We start from the raw sequence: 19,005 nt of genomic DNA, 5'->3' as shown, positions 1-19,005 counted from the left end.
GGGAAGGGAGAGAGCGACTGATTTCAGGTATTGTCTGATTGAAGTAGAGACTGAAATATGAATACTCTCAATCTAGGAAGTTTCTCACATACTTAAATTAACTTTTGGTGGTGGTATGCCACCAAAGTTTAGGTATTTTAGGTTTTGGGTATCCATTAAAAAGACACAATTTAGTAATAGGGCTGAGAGTGTAGCCAATAATTTGGAATTGACATGCAATTTTTGAAGGGGTTTTACTTATTGGAAATTCCCTCTTTTGTTTTTATGTTTCAAAATTGCTGTGTGAGCACTGATAATTGCAGTTTTCACGTTCTGACATGACGTTCTGTTATACATAACATAGAAATAGGAGCAGGAGTAGGCCATTTGGCCCTTCAAGCCTGCTTCACCATTCAGTGAGAACATAGTTGATCGTCTACCTTAACTGCACCTTCCAACGCTATTCCCATATCCCTTGATTCTCTTCGTATCTTAAAATCTATCGATCTCTGTCTTCAATATATTAAGCAACTTGAGGACCAACAGCCCTCTGGGGTACTGTATTCCAAAGGCTCCCAACCGTTTCAGTGAGGAAATTTGTCCTGACCTCGGGCGTATATGGCTGACCTTTTCACTCTGGGACAGCTATCTCTAGCTTTAGATTTCCCACTCACGATGAACCTCCTATCAGCTACCCTAAGGAATTTTAAACTTTTCAATGTAATCACTTCTTACTCTGTTCACAGGAAAATCTCCTCATCCCAGGAATCAGTCTAGTAAACATTTGTTGCACTCCCTCTATATCCTTCCTTAGGTAAGGAGACCAAAATGGTATGTCGTACTCCAGATGTAGTCTCACTAGGGCCCTAGACAATTGCAGTAAACTTTTCTACTCTTATACTCCAAACCCTTTGTAATAAAGGCTAACGTAACATTTGCCTTTCTAATTGCTTGCTGCACGTTAACTTTCTATGATTGATATACAAGGATACCCAGACCCCTATGAATACCAACATTTCCCAAACCCTCACCATTTAAAATAAAAACCCGCTTTCTATTTTTCCTACCAAAGTGCTAACTTCACATTTCTCCATGTTATATGCCAACTGCCATGTCCTTGCCCATTCACTTAACTTGCTTATATTCCTTTGCAGCCTCTTTGCGTCCTCACAGCTTATTTTCCCACCTAACTTTGTATTGTCAGCAAATTTGGATGCATTATACTCGGTACCCTCCTCTAAGTCATTGATATGGATTTAAATAGCCGAGGCCCAAGCACTGATCCTGGTGAGACCCAACTAGTTATAGCCTGTTGTGATGGCGCTTCCTGTTCACAGTTACAGCTTAAAATCACTGAGCCTATCAATTTATATTTGTCAGCTTTTTTTTCCATTATAATCTCCATTAGCAATGAGTTTTGAGTACTTAAATTAGTGACTGAATTTGTCTTAACCTGGCCACCACATTTCTACAAATCGCTCAAAAATACTTGCTGAAATATTTTTCAATTACTATTTTTATCCTAATTAACTCCCAAGTTACTAGGGTCCAAAATAAGGTTTTAAAAAAAAAAATCAGAAATATATCTCTTTCACAACAGTAAACTTGTCAGTTGAATTGCTTTTTGTGCCCTTCTTCCTTCATTAGTGGTTTTACTTGAAGATCTTGGCCCCTCTCTCAAAAAGCCAGCAGTGAAACCTGATCTTTTTCTCAGAGCCGTGCTGTGAACTGAACATTTATCACATAGAAATTACAACACAGAAACAAATCATGCCAGTGTTTGTGCTCCACGCTAGTCTCCTCCCACCCTAATTCTTCAAACTCTATCAGCATATCCTTTTATTCCTTTCTTCCTCGTGTATTTATCTAGTTTCTCTGTAAAAACATCTATGCTGTTTACCTCAGCTACTCCATGTGGTCACAAGTTCAACATTCTAACCGCTCTCTGGGTAATGAAGTTTCTCCTGAATTCTTTATTGGATTTATTAGTGGCTATCTTTTATTTATGACCGTAACCACTTGACCCAACCCCCTTCCCCACCCCCCTTCAGAAGTGGAAACGATTTCTCTAGTCCACCCCATCAAATCCTTTGAAAGTTTTAAAGACTTCTATTCTGTCACTCTTTAGCCAAAAGAGCTCCAGTTCATAAAGTCCTTCCTGACAGTTACAACTTTGCAGTTCTTATATCATCCTCGTAAATCTTCGTTGACTGCACCTCTTTCAGTACCTGTATATCCTTGTAATAAGGCAACCAGAACTGTGTACAGTATACTCCAGCTATGATTTTTTTATTCACTCATGGGATGTGGGTGTCGTTGGTTAGGCCAACATTTATTGCCCATCCCTAATTGCCCTTGAGAAGGTGCTGATGAGCTGCCTTCTTGAACTGCTGCAGTCCATGTGGTGTAGGTACACCCATGGTGCTATCAGGAAGGGAGTTCCAGGATTTTGACCCAGTGTCAGTAAAGGAACAGCGATATGTTTCCAAGTCAGGATGGTGAGTGGCTTGGAGGGGAACTTCCAGCTGGTGGTGTTCCCATGTGTCTGCTGCTCTTGTCCTTCTAGATGGTAATGGTCGTGGGTTTGGGAAGTGCTGTCTAAGGAGGCTTGGTGAGTTCCTGCAGTGCATTTTGTAGCTGGTACACACTGCTGCCACTGTGTCAGTGGTGGAAAGAGAGAATGTTTGTGGGTGGGTGCCAATCAAGCGGGCTGCTTTGTCCTGGATGGTGTCAAGCTTCTTGAGTGTTGTTGGAGCTGCACTCATCCAGGCAAGTGGGGAGTGTTTCATCACACTCCTGACTTGTGCCTTGTAGATGGTGGACAGGCTTTGGGGAGTCAGGAGGTGAGTTACTTTCACAGGATCCTAGCCTCTGAACTGCTCTTGTAGCCACAGTATTTATATGGCTAGTCTTGTTCAGTTTCTGGTCAATGGTAGCCCCCAGAATGTTGTTAGTGGGGGATTCAGCGATGGTAATGCTATTGAATGTCAGGGGCGACGTTTTGATTTTCTCTTGTTGGAAATGGTCATTGCCTGGCACTTGTGTGGCACGAATGTTACTTGCCACTTGCCAGCCCAAGCCTGGATATTGTCCAGGTCTTGCTGCATTTGGACAGGGACTGCTTCAGTATCTGAGGAGTTGTGAATGGTGCTGAACATTGTGCAACTATCAGTGAACATCCCCACTTCTGACCTTATGATAGAAGGAAGTTCTTTGATGAAGCAGCTGAAGATGGTTGGGCCTATTTTTATCCTAATTAACTCCAAGCTACTCGGGTCCAGAATAAGGGTTTCACCCTGAGGAACTCTGCCTTGATGTCCTGGAACCGAAATGATTGACCTGAAACAACCACAACCATCTTCCTTTGTGCTAGGTATGACTCCAACCAGCGGAGAGTTTTCTCCCGGATTCCCATTGACTCCAGTTTTGCCCGGCTGCCTTGATGTCCAGGCTACTCACTCACTCTCACCTCACCTCTGGAGTTCAGCTCTTTTGTCTGTGTTTGAACCAAGGCTGTATTGAGGTCTAATCAAGGCTCTATATTAACATAACTTCTTTTCAATTCTGTTCCTAAACTTGTGTTTTGTTTGTACTTTTCATGGCTTTGTTAACTTGCATTGCTACATTTAATGATTTGTGGATCTGTACCCCAAGATCCGTTTGCTTCTCTACCCCATTTAGACTGTTATTTCTCCTTATTCTTCATACCAAAATGTATCACCCCCATGCTTGGTTATATTGAAATTTATTTACCATCTACACATCCATTCTACAAGTTTTTAAAAAAGTTATCTTGTATATTGTTACAGTTGTCCTCTGTTTTAATTATATCCGCCAATTTGATGTCATCTGCAAATTTTATTTCCAAATCAAAATCGGTTATATAAATAGTCAGTAATACTGGTCCTAGCACCGATACCTGTGAGACATCACTACCCACCTTCTGTTGGTCTGAGTAACTACCGTTACCCAATATTCCGTGTTTGCTGTTTCGTAGCCATCTTGTTACTTCTCCTCTTATTCTGAACTTACTCATGAGTTTACTATGCATTGTACAGTCTACTTATATGTAGTATACCTAATTTTTCAGTGTACATCAGTGCTAGTTACTGTATTGATGGAATGATTTATTTACCTTCTAGCATAAAATGCTCAGTAGCTTTTCTTCGAATTTTGAAAAACGGGAGCTAATTTTTTTGAAGTTTTATTGTGATAAAATTTGCATTGATGGTTTTAAAAACTGTATGTGTGGGTGTGTCTGCAAAAATGATTTACTGATTCCAATGACAAACTTGCGATTGCTTTTCTTATGTATCCTATAAACTCAAAAGTGCATTAAGTAAAGAGCGACTGAGGTTACTGAGAGTATATGTTCTGGTTTGTAAATTAATTAGTTCCTCTCCTGTAGCATTCCACACGGGGAATTGAGGTCAAGTGCAGTTCTCAGTCACAGTGGGGTTAGAGGCAATGTTCCCTTGAAAATTTAATTGTTGAGTGCAGTCCCTTTAGCTGCTGTACATGCGCAGTATTTGTCACAGAGCCAGGCCTGCGCAGTATCCTCCAGGCAGCCCTGTGTTTGCCCACACAACTTAACGTGAACATTGGTGAGAGGGCACAGGGGATTATTAGGTGAATGCCAAGGGAGGGCTTTAACGCTAGAGGGGGAAGTAGAATAGAGGCTGGTTGGAGTGTTTGATGATTAAGTTAGAAAGGTGAAAAAGTACAGGCTCTAAAGATATTCTAACACTGGAGAGAGGCTGGCAGGAAATAATGAGATTGGAGCCCTGAACTGGCAAAATGTAATGAGTAGTATTTAGAAATAAAATAAGAAATTGAGGATTTATATTTCATGTAAAAAAAAAAAAATTTCAATGTTCAAAAATGCATACAAGATGCTGTCAGAGATGGCTGGGTGGAGTGAGTAAGGGGCCCAGATGTGGGGAGGTGGGACTGGAGTGTGGAGTGCAGTTGCGATAGACCCTGAGGCCTGACCTGGTAAAATTCAGATTTTTAGAAAACAAGAAAAAAAAAACGTTGTTTAAAAAATGTCCATCTTTTTCCATGCAGCCAGGTTGTAGTTCTGGCTGTTTCTTGTGTCTTGAAAGGTTTGTAAGCTGTGTAAATGCTGGCTGAGTTGCTGACTGGATTGTGTGTATGGCAGCTAATAGCTGCTCCCTTTACAATGGGGAATCCTATTGCAGGGACACCTGGTGGCCTGACAGAATACTGGTTGCCAAATGCAGACATTTAAAATGGCAAATCTTCAAAACTAAATACATGACATGTTTATTGATTTTCCAATCCAACATATCAGATCTAAAACAATGCTGTTCACATTAATCAGAGGAAATTGTACATCTTTTAGCCATGTTTACTATTCCAAGCTGAAGGAGATTATGGCATTGCCCATTGAGGCAGTAAAAATAATGGTCATTGTAATTAATTTTTTAGTGCATATAGTGTCATCCTTGGAGGAAGTAAGAGCATGCATTGCCATAACCCCTGATTTCAGTGTATGGGAGTGATGGCATTATCAACTTTTACTGTTCAGGGAGAAACAGAGTTATTATTTCAAGTCTGTATGACTCTCATACGGACTTGAGATGTTAACTCTGTTTCTCTCTCCACAGATGCTGCCAGACTTGCTGAGTTTTTCTAGCATTTTCTGTTTTGATGTCATATTTCCAGCATCCGCAGAATTTTGCATTTAATCTTTTACTGCTCATGTATTTGATGCTGTTCGTACTTGGGAACTCAGTGTCGGGTTATTAGGAATGACAAAAATAAGAGATAATGATGCCTCTTATGGCGAGTGCCATTATTGAACGTTTTGCCTCGCTCTGTGGATTGCAATGCACTTGCGTCACAAATTACTAGAAATGTGAATTGATAATGGCAGGATGATTGCCAGTGTCAAATCTGGGACTCCGTGACTATCAAGTTCAACGATCTGTCACATGAGCCAGTGAAGTTTAAAAATGGTGAAAGAAACCAAGTGAATGATGGAGAAGGAAATGGGGTGAATTAAGATTCAAATTAGATACAGAAAGAGAAGTCAAGTGAGGGAAAGAAAGATTGTGAGTTAAGAGAGGGCGGGGAGGGGGGGTGCGCGAGAGGCAGTAAGGAAACGAGAAAAGGATCTTGTAACCCGATGTGTTTGGGAACTATTATATTGCTCCTTGAGCAGTTATTGAGAGTAGGTGTGAGAAATGTAGAAACATTCTTGCCCAGTGAAACTTAGAACTAGGGGCCTCGTCTATTATGAACATGTACAGTGTTTTCATAGGAACACAGAAATTTCTAGAATGAAGGAGACCAGGGTCCATTTAATTTACCTTCTACTATCCTGGTAGTCACTTGATATAATGATAATGAGTCTTTGATTAATCATAGAAATCAGTCTTAGGCCCTAAGTTGTCATTTTTCTCTGAAGTACGTCATACTTCTGTGTCTCAAATTACTCATATACTGTATCCCAAGATTATTTTTTTGAAATAAGTCTATCTTATTTGTATTTCTGAGTGCCGAAACAGCTTTACGCCCTGAAAATGATTACCTGGCAGCACTAACAGGAGAGTGGATGGCAAGACTGGGGCAAAATTACACAAGGCAGAGAAAAAGTTTCAAAAGCTTTGAGGAACAATTCAGTACCTGCTGGAGTGAGGCTCGAAGGCTTTCAGTTTGCTTCCTTGCCGGGCCCCTGAGGTTGAGTGTCATGTCGCAGCCGTAAATCACATTATTAACAGGGTCCTTGCGCCAACCCTAGATGGCTGCAGCCAGATTAATTCACATTAATGGCCAGCGTTCCCTCTAAACTGCATGGCCATGGAGCAATGCAAGACTGAGCGCACAGGACAAATGGGCCACGCACGGGCAGCTACCCCTTTAAGGCCTGCCTAGTGCATCACATGGACCATGCACAGCAAAGAGAAATTACACGGGACATTGTTAACGAAGCAAACCCTGAATCGTTAAGACTGGTAATTAATCTCAATGGAGAGGCTCAAGGAGAGGCTGCAATATTTTCAAATTTGTTGAGGCTGGTCGAGGAGCTGCGTAAAACGTCCAGCGGTTTGCGGAGAATCTGAACCCGTGCCGTATTTTCTCTGCTGCAAGTTGCTGAATTTTTATGAACTCATAATGGTGAGCGAGTTATGGCATCAATATCTTTCCAGCAATTTTCGGGCTATTGGAAATTAATCCTAAATTACAGAAAGCACTTCTCATTTAACAAGTCTGATGTTAAACTTCTCTGCTCTTCCATGCTGCACTGCTGTTTTCTTAATCATCGATGTGCTATACAATAGGTTAATCAGAAGTATTTACACTACTCTAAACACAGACATCTGCGTGATTTCTTTTTGTCATAAAGATTTGCATGTTTGGCTCTGTAAAAAGCTAGGAGTAATAGATACTTTAAAAAAAAATGTAGAAAAGCTTTGCCTTGGGGGAGAGAGCCTGCGTCTGTATAATTGGGAGCAAGATTATGTTTTGCTTTTGATGGTCAGTTTGCAGAAGTTATGTGTATCAGCAGATCTTATGACCACATCCAAGTTGAGACGGAAGAATGTGATGGAAAAATATTCAGGAGTTTTTTTTTATACTTGAGGTTTCTGATATACTTTTAAATGTGCCCTTCAAGCAAACCTTCCTGATTTGCAATGCAATCTGGAAATACTGGGTGTTTCTGAGGTGCAACCAGAAACACACAAGCATATTCAAAACCCTTTACCAAACCAAGAATTTGATTCCCAGTGACTTGTAACAATTATATTGTGGAATCCTGGAGAGTGGTCAGCTTAAACACAGTTCAACCTTGGCAGCAGAATGATGCTTTGTGTATTACCTGGTCTAATGCTTCTTTCGCTATAAAACCACATGTTGCATTTGCTATGAAATTATCCTCCTCATTATTTCTCGCTTTGGAATTGTGGCCAGGATCTGGTGGTGTCATTTTATATCGAACAGTTCTTCATGAGTACAGGATGTCGACAGGGGATGCAGCATCAGACTAATTAAGCATCAGGTTAATGAATGAATAATGTCACGGGATCCGTGGATCTGCTATAGTACTCCTGAGAGTCGGGATAAACTTGTTACAATTATTGGTGTTATACCATCTACTCAATGATGTATTCCAATTATTTCTGACTATGATATTGCTCCTAGACAAAAACACTCATCTCATAATAGCCTTCCCTCCTCCTCCCTCTCCCTTCTTTCTCCACCAGGGTCTTTCATGTGCACCTGAAGAGCACAGGCAGGCCTTTGCCTGTGCTTACATGAAAGACACAATTTCGGACAGTGTATTGCTCCCTCAGCATGAGTGAGATTTGAACCTGTGTACTCCTTACTCCGGGGAGATTGTAGGTGAGGAAGGTGGAGGCCAAAGATGGAACCTTTGGAAGTGAGGTGCTGGGGTGGGATGAGAAGCCATTGCTAGAAGTACACTGGCCATATTCGGATAGAATTCGGTTAGAAGTGGAACCAAGCAAAGGCAGTGGAGGACATTGGAAGAGAGGCAGGCATTAGAGGATGGTTGCATGGTTGATCTTGGCGGAAGGCTGCAGAGGGGCCAATTTTACCCCCTTTTTTTCAATTTTAGTTTTAATCTTGTTCCTAGAGCAGTATATTCCATTTGGATAGAAATATCTTTGTGTATTATGTCGCAAGTTTGCAAATGCGTTTCATGAAGATTGAACCCCTTCTTTCAAAAGAAAATAATTGTATATGTTCTGCACTTTATTACCCCTCTCAAGACTTAACAAATTACTTCATGTCCAGTAGATAGTCAGTGTTGTGTAGGCGAATGTGGCACACAGGAAAATCCCAGAAACATCAGAGAGACAAGTGACCAGTTGATTAGTTTGTTTTTTTTTTTAAGCTGAGTAAGGCATGTTGCCCAGAACACTGGGAGAAATCTGTTCCTTTTTAAGTAATGTCATGGGCTCTTTTAAGGCCATCGGAATGACTGGAACTTGGGGTTCAGCGTTCCACCCAAAGCTGCAAGTCACCGACATTGTTGTGCTCCCTTAGTATTGCAGTGAAGTGTCAGCCTGTATTATGTGCTCGTGTTCTGCGAGGGACCTGAACCCACAACCTTCCGAACTGTAAGCAATTGGTGGCAAACTAATAAGCCATTAATTTTGACACTCTAAATTTGATTGCTCTTTTAAGTGGGGAATAGTTTACGATTGTGAAATTGTAGTCTCCAGGATGTACCAAAAATGCCTTGCCAATAGTACAGGAGTTTCCACTTTGACCAAGTGTTGCACATGAACAAAATCCTTGAGGTGATGCCAAAATTGTTGTATCAATTCTAGATCGAGTTACAACTCCTGCAACACCCCCATCTCTATGAGGTGCTCTACCATTTATCAAATGACTGAAGAAAGATGAGGAGGAGTATGTTAGGGAGGGATGTGGGAAAGGATGAGGAAGATGGGGGAGGATTAAAGAGTTTAGCTTCTTTGCTGCTTTCTTTGTGGTAAAAAGAAACTTGGATTTTTTTCTTTGTTGTTGAGATCAATAACTTGCACAGTTGATTGATTGCATCCCGCCCAAATATGCCATAATATTAGGAGAGATTTCCTATTACATGTATATGCATAAAAGAACTTGCTTAGATTGCATGGGTGAAACTTCAAACCCCATATTACTTGTTTTGATCCGATTTGGTCTAATTTGTTATTGGCTTTGTATGAAATTATGAATCCTGTGAAAAAAGCAGTTTATTAAATTGTCCAGTCCAGAATTGTCTGTGTTCTCTAACTTTGGTAGACATTTCAAGTATTAGAATACAATTATAATTTGAGTTACAAATCCTTTAGTCTCCCAGACCAAGTTAAATGTTGTGTAATTAGTTTAAATTGCACGAAAGAATATCTTTGAAAATTACTATTTTAAATTAAAGGAGCAAATTACAGCAAGAGAGTTCAAGTTTTTTTGCGCTCGTGGGCTGTTTAAATACTACCGCAATATACCATGAGCTTCATAGGTCACATATTAAGTTTTTAAACGTGTTGTATTAATTTGCATGTATTTTGAGCTGTGGATATGAACCAACCTTACCTTCTAATTTAAGATTTACCCACCAGTGGGCCGACAGCGGTAAGCAGAATGCTTTCCAAATTTCCAGGCCCAGGAGATTTGAAATGGAAAATTCTGCAAGCGAGAAATATAAAATTGCACCATAGGGTCGAAGTTTGCACATTTTTGAGGCTCCTATCCAGAGCGTCATGCACAGGAGAACTTGTGCTTCATTTTATCCTAACACTCTTTAAATTTGATTTGGTGACACCTCGGTGTAGATGATCACACTTCTGAGTCAGATGGTTGAGGTTTCGAGCCCACCCTCACAGCAGCATAATGTCGATGCTGACACACCAACAATATGCTGCAGTGTCATTCTTTGGATGAAATGTTAAACTGAAGCCTTAATTGCCTGTTCTGGTGGCTGTTTAAGATCTCGTAGCTCTCAATTGAAAAAGAGCAACACCCTGCCTAATGTCCTCACCAGCCAGTCATAGCCAATGTCAATAATAAAAAAAAAATTAACTGGTCATCCCTCTTGGTGCTTTACGGAACCTTACTGTACTTAAAATGGTTGCCATGTTCATTGACATGGCAGCACTTCAGTGTTGCAGGCATACCTGAGAGCTATGATAAGGTGATATTTAAGTAAAAGTTTCCCTTTTCTCTGTTGCTCTCTTCCCTCTTTCACATTTTTTCGCTCTCGCTCGTTCTCGCTCTCTCTCTCTCTCGCTCTCTCTCTCGCTCTCTCTCTCGCTCTCGCTCTCGCTCTCTCTCGCGCTCTCTCCCTCTTGCGCACACGCTCTCTCTCTCTCTTTTTTGTGTTCGGTCTCTTTTGTACATCCTCTCTCCTTTTGCACTCTTTCAGACGCTGGCCATTCAGCTGGTCATTTTAAAGCTGAACACCACAAAATTAATTGTGTCTCCAATCACTGTGCTTAATATTTGGAGATCAGGCTACTTGTATGAACAGCAAATCCCACTGAATAAAATGGTCAGCTGTCAGATATTACAATTTGGTTTTGTAAAAGGAGCACCCTCCTTTTCTAATGACCTGCTCAGACAAGTCCACAATGCCATAAATCTTCCCGACTTGTAGATCAAACAAAACTGCAAATCCTCTTTTAATTTGATTAAGTTACTTGATTTAGATTCACACACCTTGTTGCTATTCCTGCTCATTCAGGATTAGGTAACATGGCTTTTATCATGTTTGTACTTGAATCTCTCTTCTTGTGGGGAGATCAGTGCATGAGATACTAACTGGTATAAAATTATGCCCCCTTGGAACTTGTGATGCGTATGGATGCGAAGTTGTCTTTGCTACACTTTGAAGGTGAGGAGAGTAACCAGAGACCTCGTACATCTAATGCTGTGCTGTTTTGGGGCAGTTTATGATTGTTTAGCAAGCGTTTTGGATTGTAATGAGAGAAAGTGTCGGTTATCAATGGTGTCAGAAAGTATACTAAATGAAAGAGCCCTTGAGTACCGTGTGTGAAATGTGCCACGTCAGCAAGGTGAATATCGAAGTATTTTAATGTAATTTGGAGAGTGTGAGTAAAGGTATGAATGGCAAAATCATTATTTTGTAAGGTTTGATTTTATTTTTTAATCTTTTCCGTGTAGTCCAGGTATTTGTGCCACCCTGTGTGTCGACTCCAGAATTTGTCCATGCTGCCATGAGGCCTGATGTGATCACTGAGACTGTAGTGGAAGTGTCGACAGAGGAGCCTGAGCCAATGGACACGTCCCCTGTGTTACCAATACTGGAAACTCCTGAACCAACCAAAAAGAAGAAAGGTACAAAATATTTTCTCCCTTTTTTCTTTGCAAGTACTGAATTTTCTAAAAGAATTTATCTGGACTTTATCTTAAATAGGGGACATTATCTACTAAGGTAAAAGCAAAATACCACGGATGCTGGAAATCTGAAACAAAAACAGAAAGTGCTGGAAAAACTCAGCAGGTCTAACAGCGACTGTGGAGAGAAAGACAGAGATAACGTTTCGAGTCCGTATGACTCCTCTTCAGAGCTAAAGAGAAGTAAAAATGTGATGAAATTTATACTGTTTATGGGGGGGGTGTAACAGTATAAATTTCATCACATTTTTACTTTGCTTTAGCTCTGAAGAAGAGTCATATGGACTCGAAACGTTAACTCTGTTTTTCTCTCCATAGATGCTGTTAGACCTGCTGAGTTTTTCCAGCATTTTCCTGTTCTTGTTTGACATTATTTACTGTTTCTTGGGAAAATTTAAATAAGATTTTCTTTCAAGAATTTTAAACTGAAAGCGATTGGTACATGGCTCTTTCACCTGAATTGTAATACAGTAATATTTGATGTGATAAAAGCCTCTCTCTATTGGTAATGTTCCTAACCGAAATAACTTGGATATTCCGAACTGAACTGAGTCCATACTGGCTGCAGGTCACAGCATTAAATTGCCCCTAACTGGCATCGTTTGACACTGAAATTGTAATTTCCCTCGGATGCAGCTGGCTGGTGCAGGGAATGCAAATGTCTATGTTGATGCATTTGAGATGCTCTGACGAAGATGCAGTTGAGTCACTCTTTGAGCGTAGGGCAGCTTTAACTCTGCATCTGGCCATGCTGCGGATGGGCTAATTTTTGAGACCAAAATGTACAAAAATGGGAAATTAGAAAGCCCATTCTCCAACACTGACCCCCTTCATTTTGGATGCATATTATTAACAAGAATACTATTTTGATAACGAATACTTTAAGGTTTAAAACTTGGTGCCACGAAGGACTTTCATGTACGATGACTGACCTAGCTAGCCCCTTGGGTCTTTTGCTGATGTGTTTCTCTATAGGTTGAGATTCAGAGTCATTTAGCTTTATTCCATTTTGACTGCCTGTCCATTGCTGTCGACTTTCTGCTGATATTCTCCCACTCTCATAGTGGGTAAAGGTACTGCCTAATCTGGTACTGAGCCAAATGGATTAGAAGATCCCTGGCAACCCCCCCCCCCACAATCCGTGCTACTCGCAGCCAGGGGTAAGAGTTGAAATGCTACAGATGTCCTTTGGAAGGAGAAAGGGGAGGGAAATCAACCAGTGAGTGTCCAGTTAGAAAGTATGCACCAATGAATGTCAGATGATACTACACTGCGATGCCCCCCACCACCCACCATGTCAAATTGCCTATGAACACAGTTTTGCATGGGCACCATCCTATTGGGGTAAGGTGCTGGAAGACTGTTTTCACCCATACGCCTTGTGCCCAAGCAAGAACCAGTTTCTTCAGGGATATAGGGGCTAGCGAGGGGCGGGGATGGGATGAGGGTGAAGGAGGGGGCAAAAAAAAAAAAAAAAATGCCTAGAAGTTGGGAAATAAAGATTTTTTTCTGTTTTCTTTCAAGGCCAATGATTATAAATAAGTTTCACTGAGATTTTAAGTAATTTGTTGTCAGGCTGAAGCCAGCATCAAACTGAGATTAAAAAGGTATCATCGTATTTTCATTTTATTGAGAAAATAATCTTCTAAGTAAACATCAATTCAAAATCAACAGTAATAAAGCCACATTCTATCAGGTATTTTTTTTTATTCCCCCCCCCCCCCCCCCTTTAATTGAACTGGGGCCAGAGTTGCCCTTTTCACTGATTTAGTAAGATTTATAGTAAATGAGCATTCCAATGTGTCTTACAGCTGGTCGAAAACCAAAGAACCAGCAGTCTGGGTTGCCTAATAGTACGTCGGAACTGTCTGTGAAAAAGAAGGCTAGAGAAGGGAAGGGTAAGTGTAGCTGTCAAAGACTTAATTCCCACACTAACAAAACCACGGGAGGGACGAGGGCGTGAATTGTAAGGATATTGCACATTAAGAAGATTAGTAAATTGGCGGGATGAACATTAGTTAAAAGTTCACCACAAACCATTAAATCCAGATAATGTTTTTGGAGGCAAAGCAGTTGTATCTTCCATAGCCACACTAATGCGTCACTGCTAAATCCGTTACTGTGAGATCAGAGGGATCATTTTCCCGGCGTTCCTCTACAAGCTGGGAGCCTTGCCAAGTGGCCGCCCATCTTGGGAAGTTATGGGTGCACTGCCCACATTTTATGGCTGGATAATTGTGGGTGGTGCTCTGTCATTTTCCTGTTATGTGCAGGAGGTGAGATGCCTGCTGGCATGTATGTGAACTTTTATAACCGGCCTTGATATCTATTCACTGCTTCATGAAATTCCGTTAACAAGACTGATTAAAACATGCCTTCTTAACCATTTTGCGCTTATAACTTGTACTGATTTTTCATTTTAATTTCCTTGAAGAGTTTGCATTACTGAGCGAGACAAGAGAGTAAACATATGTAGCCGATCGTTGAGGGAACTAAACTATTGAGAGTCAGCCAGGCACGGTCTCTGGTTTCATTCTCTATCTGAGCTGAGTTTGCTCATCCCAGCTGGGCTGTCATTCAGAGAGGGTGAATGGGTTCGATTGGCCTCCGTGCCCACACATTAGGATGGGGAGAATTGCCCATCTGATAGCTATTTAACAACCCCCTGCTGAAAATGAATATTTGCGGGCATTGGATTTCTTTGCAGCCAGATGGTTCATTAGCACTCACTGTTCAGACTCTCTCACAAAGAAAGGCCTCATGATTGGAGGTACACAAGGGCAACATCCTCCCCACCCTGCCCCTCACCTCCCCCCAATCCTGGAACTCTACCCCAGCAAGGAATCTTGTCTTTGGGAGAGGAAGATGAAGAGTTCACAAGCCAAATTGGAAAGAAATGAAGGAGAACAGTCCATACAGTCCAACAGAAGGATGCGTGACTGTAACCATATTTCAGCTGGTGATTTGTCAAGGCAGAGTATACAGAAAAGCATGGGCAGTTGTGGGGAGAAAACATACGTCAGGTGTGGTATAACCTCCACAATAGAAATGGCTGCAAGGTACTTATGTACCACTGACCCAAGGACAGACTGAAGTAAAGCTTGTTCGATGGTGTTGGGGAAGTGGGTTGGGGTGGGCGGATGGATGTTGGAGAGGTTGTGTGCATGAGAAGGGAATAGTGTTCTATTTTATTTAATTGAATCAAATCCTGATATCTCTGGGAGGCTGAGGAAAATGTGGTAGTTTGGATGAAATATTTTGAAATTGTTTGTTCATAGCCTTTGGTGCTCCAGATTTTTCCAAGGTGGGCTGGCGAAAAGGGGGAGTAGAAGTATTCCAATAAGGCTGTGACCCGGGGAATTCCTAGAACAGAGAAGATTAAAAAGACCTGATAAGGATGTTCAAAATTATAAAAGGTTTCATTTCCACTAGTTGGTGAATTGCAGCTGGAGGGCAGATAAGTAAGGGAAGGAATTTTTGGCACATATTCACGTCCATTTTAAAAGCGAGCATGGGTTAAATGTTTAAAAAAACACATTAGAAGTGATATAGGAGAATGAGATGAAGAGGATACTAGCTAGCACAGATGCAATGGGCCAAATGGTCATCTCTTCCACTTGAAAATTCTATGACCCCCCCTGCTGGAAAGTGCATGTATTGATGTAAGGTATTGGGCAAGGTCTTCCACAGCTGAATTCCTACTACAGTCACCATCTAGTTTCACAAGAAGAAAGACTACTTGTGGGTATCAGAGGGTGACATTGTTGTGTAACCACACACCAGCATAGAGTAAACGCCTTCAGGAGAGAAGGTTTGGAGCTTGGGCAAATCATCCTTTATTCAGTGTTATATGAACTTTAAAAGTGCAGGATTGTATCTTGTCCTCACCCTAATGGTTGATTTTAAAATGGTCAAAGAGGAGCCCGATGATAGCTTTCCTATTACCATGCTGTTTAAATAAGTCTAGCACTTGGGAGAAAGTACTTATACTTTCTTGTTCTCACCAGCATTGCAATCTTCACTTATTCAGAAGATCATGTTCAACTTATTTTGTGGTCCCTTTGCTCAAATTTCGCTTTCTTACGTACCTCCTGTAGTCAAGTGAGTTCGAGCAGCTAGTTCTGAATGTCTCCTTCACAGACGCTTGTCAGCTTGTGCCTAGCAGGTGAGTGATAGCTGCCCCCTGGTCATTTCCCCCTCTTGGCAGATATTAGGAATTCCAGTGGGGAGAGGAAAAGGGGGAGCTGAAACTTGCATCTCACTATTTTTGTCTTGTGATTTGCTGAAACAGTGTGCTACATTGCTTATGAGAAACGTTGATGAAGATTATATGTTTTATTCCCACTTAGCTTGAACTGATGTAATTAACCCTTGAACTTTACACTTGTCTGGAGTGTGCCATGCATATTCTGCTGTGCTTTGCTTCACCAGGGAACACTACGTACCTCTGGGAGTTCCTCCTGGATTTACTACAAGACAAAAACACCTGCCCCCGATACATCAAATGGACTCAGCGGGAGAAGGGCATCTTCAAGCTGGTTGATTCTAAGGCAGTATCCAAGCTTTGGGGCAAACACAAGAACAAGCCAGACATGAACTATGAGACAATGGGTAGGGCACTAAGGTAACGACACTGTAAAAAAATCAATAAAGCTGGAGTTCTTAGCAGTTATTGAGTTTACAATCTTGTAGAATTACTCCATTTCGGAAAAGAATGTAATGGTGTAAAGAGAGTAACTCTAAAGAGAATGTTCTTTTTGAAACAAGCTTTGCTAGTTAAATAAGTTGGATTGAGTTTGTAAGTGCAGTGCTAGCTTCCCTTTGTGCAAAGCCTTGTAGTGAGTGTCAAATCACATTAGCTGTTCACTGCGGTAGGGGAAGAGGAATTGATGCGTATGTAATGCGTATGCAAAATGAGACGATTTAATAGTCCACACGGAAGTCCTGATCATTGCACTTGTGACCTTTTAAACTTGAGCGTTTAAAGGAAAAAAAAGTCCCAATGTTGCAGTTGAATCAACTAGTAGTTGGATCAGAGAATTATTGTAGTTCTGTCACTTGGTGATTTGTTGACATTTTACCACCACAGTTAAGGGCATCGGACGAATTATATGTAAACTTTAAAGATGTATAAAATGCAGGTCTCTCTCCAGATACATTTTGCGACATACAGGAAAGTCAACTGCTGATTATGCCACGTTGAATTAATTCTTCGTATCTGTACACTTTGTGCAAAGGCTTTTTGTTCCAGACTGACTTGATGTTATTTCTATCTCATTATAACTTGACATTGGTAACAAGTTGGGCATCGTCTTCATTAATAGCACTGTGTTGACAGTGGACTGCATTTGGGGAGGGATATAAGGTTGTTTAATTGAAAAGAAGTGTAGAATGTTATCTAAGTTTATACTTCAATTAGAATGGTTCACTAAAACTTAGAGATACTTGGAGGATGAATTGTCCTTGTCCATCCTTGTGCGTTGACAGTGACCTGGCCCGGGACCAGGTCTCCAGTTTACTCTCTGAGCTGTGAATGGTATGGGCTGCCTGAACAAGGAAGAAAGTATAACATTCAAGAGAATATCGCTTTTTTTTCTTTAGAATTGTAACTTCTTGTCAGATTGTGCCATTCTATTAAAATTAGAATATTAAGAATTGTCATTTCACAAGCCAGTATAATGAATACTTTATATATAGATTTCTTATCAGCTCTGAGTTCTGTACTGAAAGTCTTCCAATTCAGTTGGTAAAGTTCAGTAATTCTGCAACTTCACCGTGCGTGCACATGATGTTTATCTCTGCCCAGCTGTAGGCCAGCTGGCTGCATAAATTCTGACAATTCTGATTCTTTACCCAAGTTGAAATTCTTGTGTGAGCCTAGATTATATTACCAGTCCATTTATTCAGTGACTGCTTGTGCTTATATAGCTCATTTAACGTGTTAAAAGCTCCAAGGTCCTTCACAGTAGCATCATCGAATAAGATTCAACACCAGGTCACAACAGGAGTTATTAGGGCATGATACAAAAAGCCCAGTAAAAGAGGTAGTTTTTGAGCAGCGTCTTAAAGGTAGAGAGGCGGAGAGGTTTAGGGAGAGAATTCCACAGCTTAGGGCCTAGGCAGCAGAAGGCATGGCTTCCACTAGGGAAAGTGAAGGAATCTCAGGATGCACAAGAAGCAAGAATTGGGGGAATGCAGAGCTCTTGGGAGGGTTGTAGGGCTGGAGAAAGTTAGAGAAAGAGGTGAAGATAGTCCAGATTGTGTAGGATTTGAACAAAAGAATTAGAATTTTAAATTTGCTGCAATGTAGGTCAGTGAGCACAGGGGTGAACCAGACTTAGTGCGAGTCAGGATTTAGGCAGCATAGCTTTGGATGAGTGGAAGGTAGGAGGCTGGTCAGGAAAGCATTGAAATAGTCAAGGTTGCAGGTAAAAAATGTTTGGATGAAGGTTTCAGTAGGTAGGCTGAGGTGGAAGTGGGCATACGAACAAGGAGCAGGAGTAGGCCATTCAGCCCCTCGAGCCTCCTCCACCATTTAATAAGCTCATGGCTGATCTGATGGTAACCTGAAATCTGCAGCCCACCTACCGCCGAAAACCGATCACCCCCTTACTTACCAAGAATCTATCCGCCTCTGCCTTAAAAATATTCAAAGACACTCTTCCTTAAAAGATGGTGGAAGCAGAGTTCCAAAGACTCACGACCCTCTGAAAAAGTTTCACCTCACCTCTGTTTTAAATGGGTGACCCCTTATTTTTAAACAGTGACCCCCTAGTTCTAGATTCTCCCACAAGAGGAAAGACCCCTCAGGATCTTCTATGTTTCAGTCAAGTCGCCTCTTACTCTTCTAAACTCCAACGGATACAAGCCTAATCTGTCCAGCCTTTCCTCATGAGACAACCCGCCCATTCCAGTTATGAGTTGGTAAACCTTCTCTGAACTGCTTCCAATGCATTTACATCCTTCCTTAAATAAGGTGACCAGTACTGTGCACAGTACTCCAGATGTGGTCTCACCAATGCTCTGTACAACTGAAGCATAACCCTCCTGCTTGTGTATTCAATTCCCCTTGCAATAAATGATAACATTCTGTTAGCTTTCCTAATTACTTGCTGTACTTGCATACTAGCCTTT

The 19,005-nt window shown here is 41.2% G+C and overlaps 1 protein-coding gene across 8 annotated transcripts in view; it reads left to right on the top strand.

Moving 5' to 3' along the window:
• LOC144678843 (ETS-related transcription factor Elf-2-like) overlaps positions 1-19,005 on the top strand; it is a 106,131-nt gene that overhangs the window by 74,878 nt on the left and 12,248 nt on the right. For 6 of the 8 annotated variants that reach the window (XM_078538841.1, XM_078538833.1, XM_078538850.1 and 3 more), the window contains 3 exons: positions 11,638-11,811; positions 13,683-13,769; positions 16,303-16,495. In XM_078538841.1, coding sequence (XP_078394967.1) covers positions 11,638-11,811; positions 13,683-13,769; positions 16,303-16,495 — 454 coding nt within the window. The remainder of the gene's footprint in view (positions 1-11,637; positions 11,812-13,682; positions 13,770-16,302; positions 16,496-19,005) is intronic. The other 2 variants (XM_078538859.1, XM_078538883.1) reach the window with 1 other exon arrangement.

The sequence above is a fragment of the Cetorhinus maximus genome, chromosome 1, assembly GCF_964194155.1.
Source record: "Cetorhinus maximus chromosome 1, sCetMax3.hap1.1, whole genome shotgun sequence".
NCBI lineage: Eukaryota > Metazoa > Chordata > Chondrichthyes > Lamniformes > Cetorhinidae > Cetorhinus > Cetorhinus maximus.
This window is presented reverse-complemented; position numbering and strand designations above follow the sequence as displayed.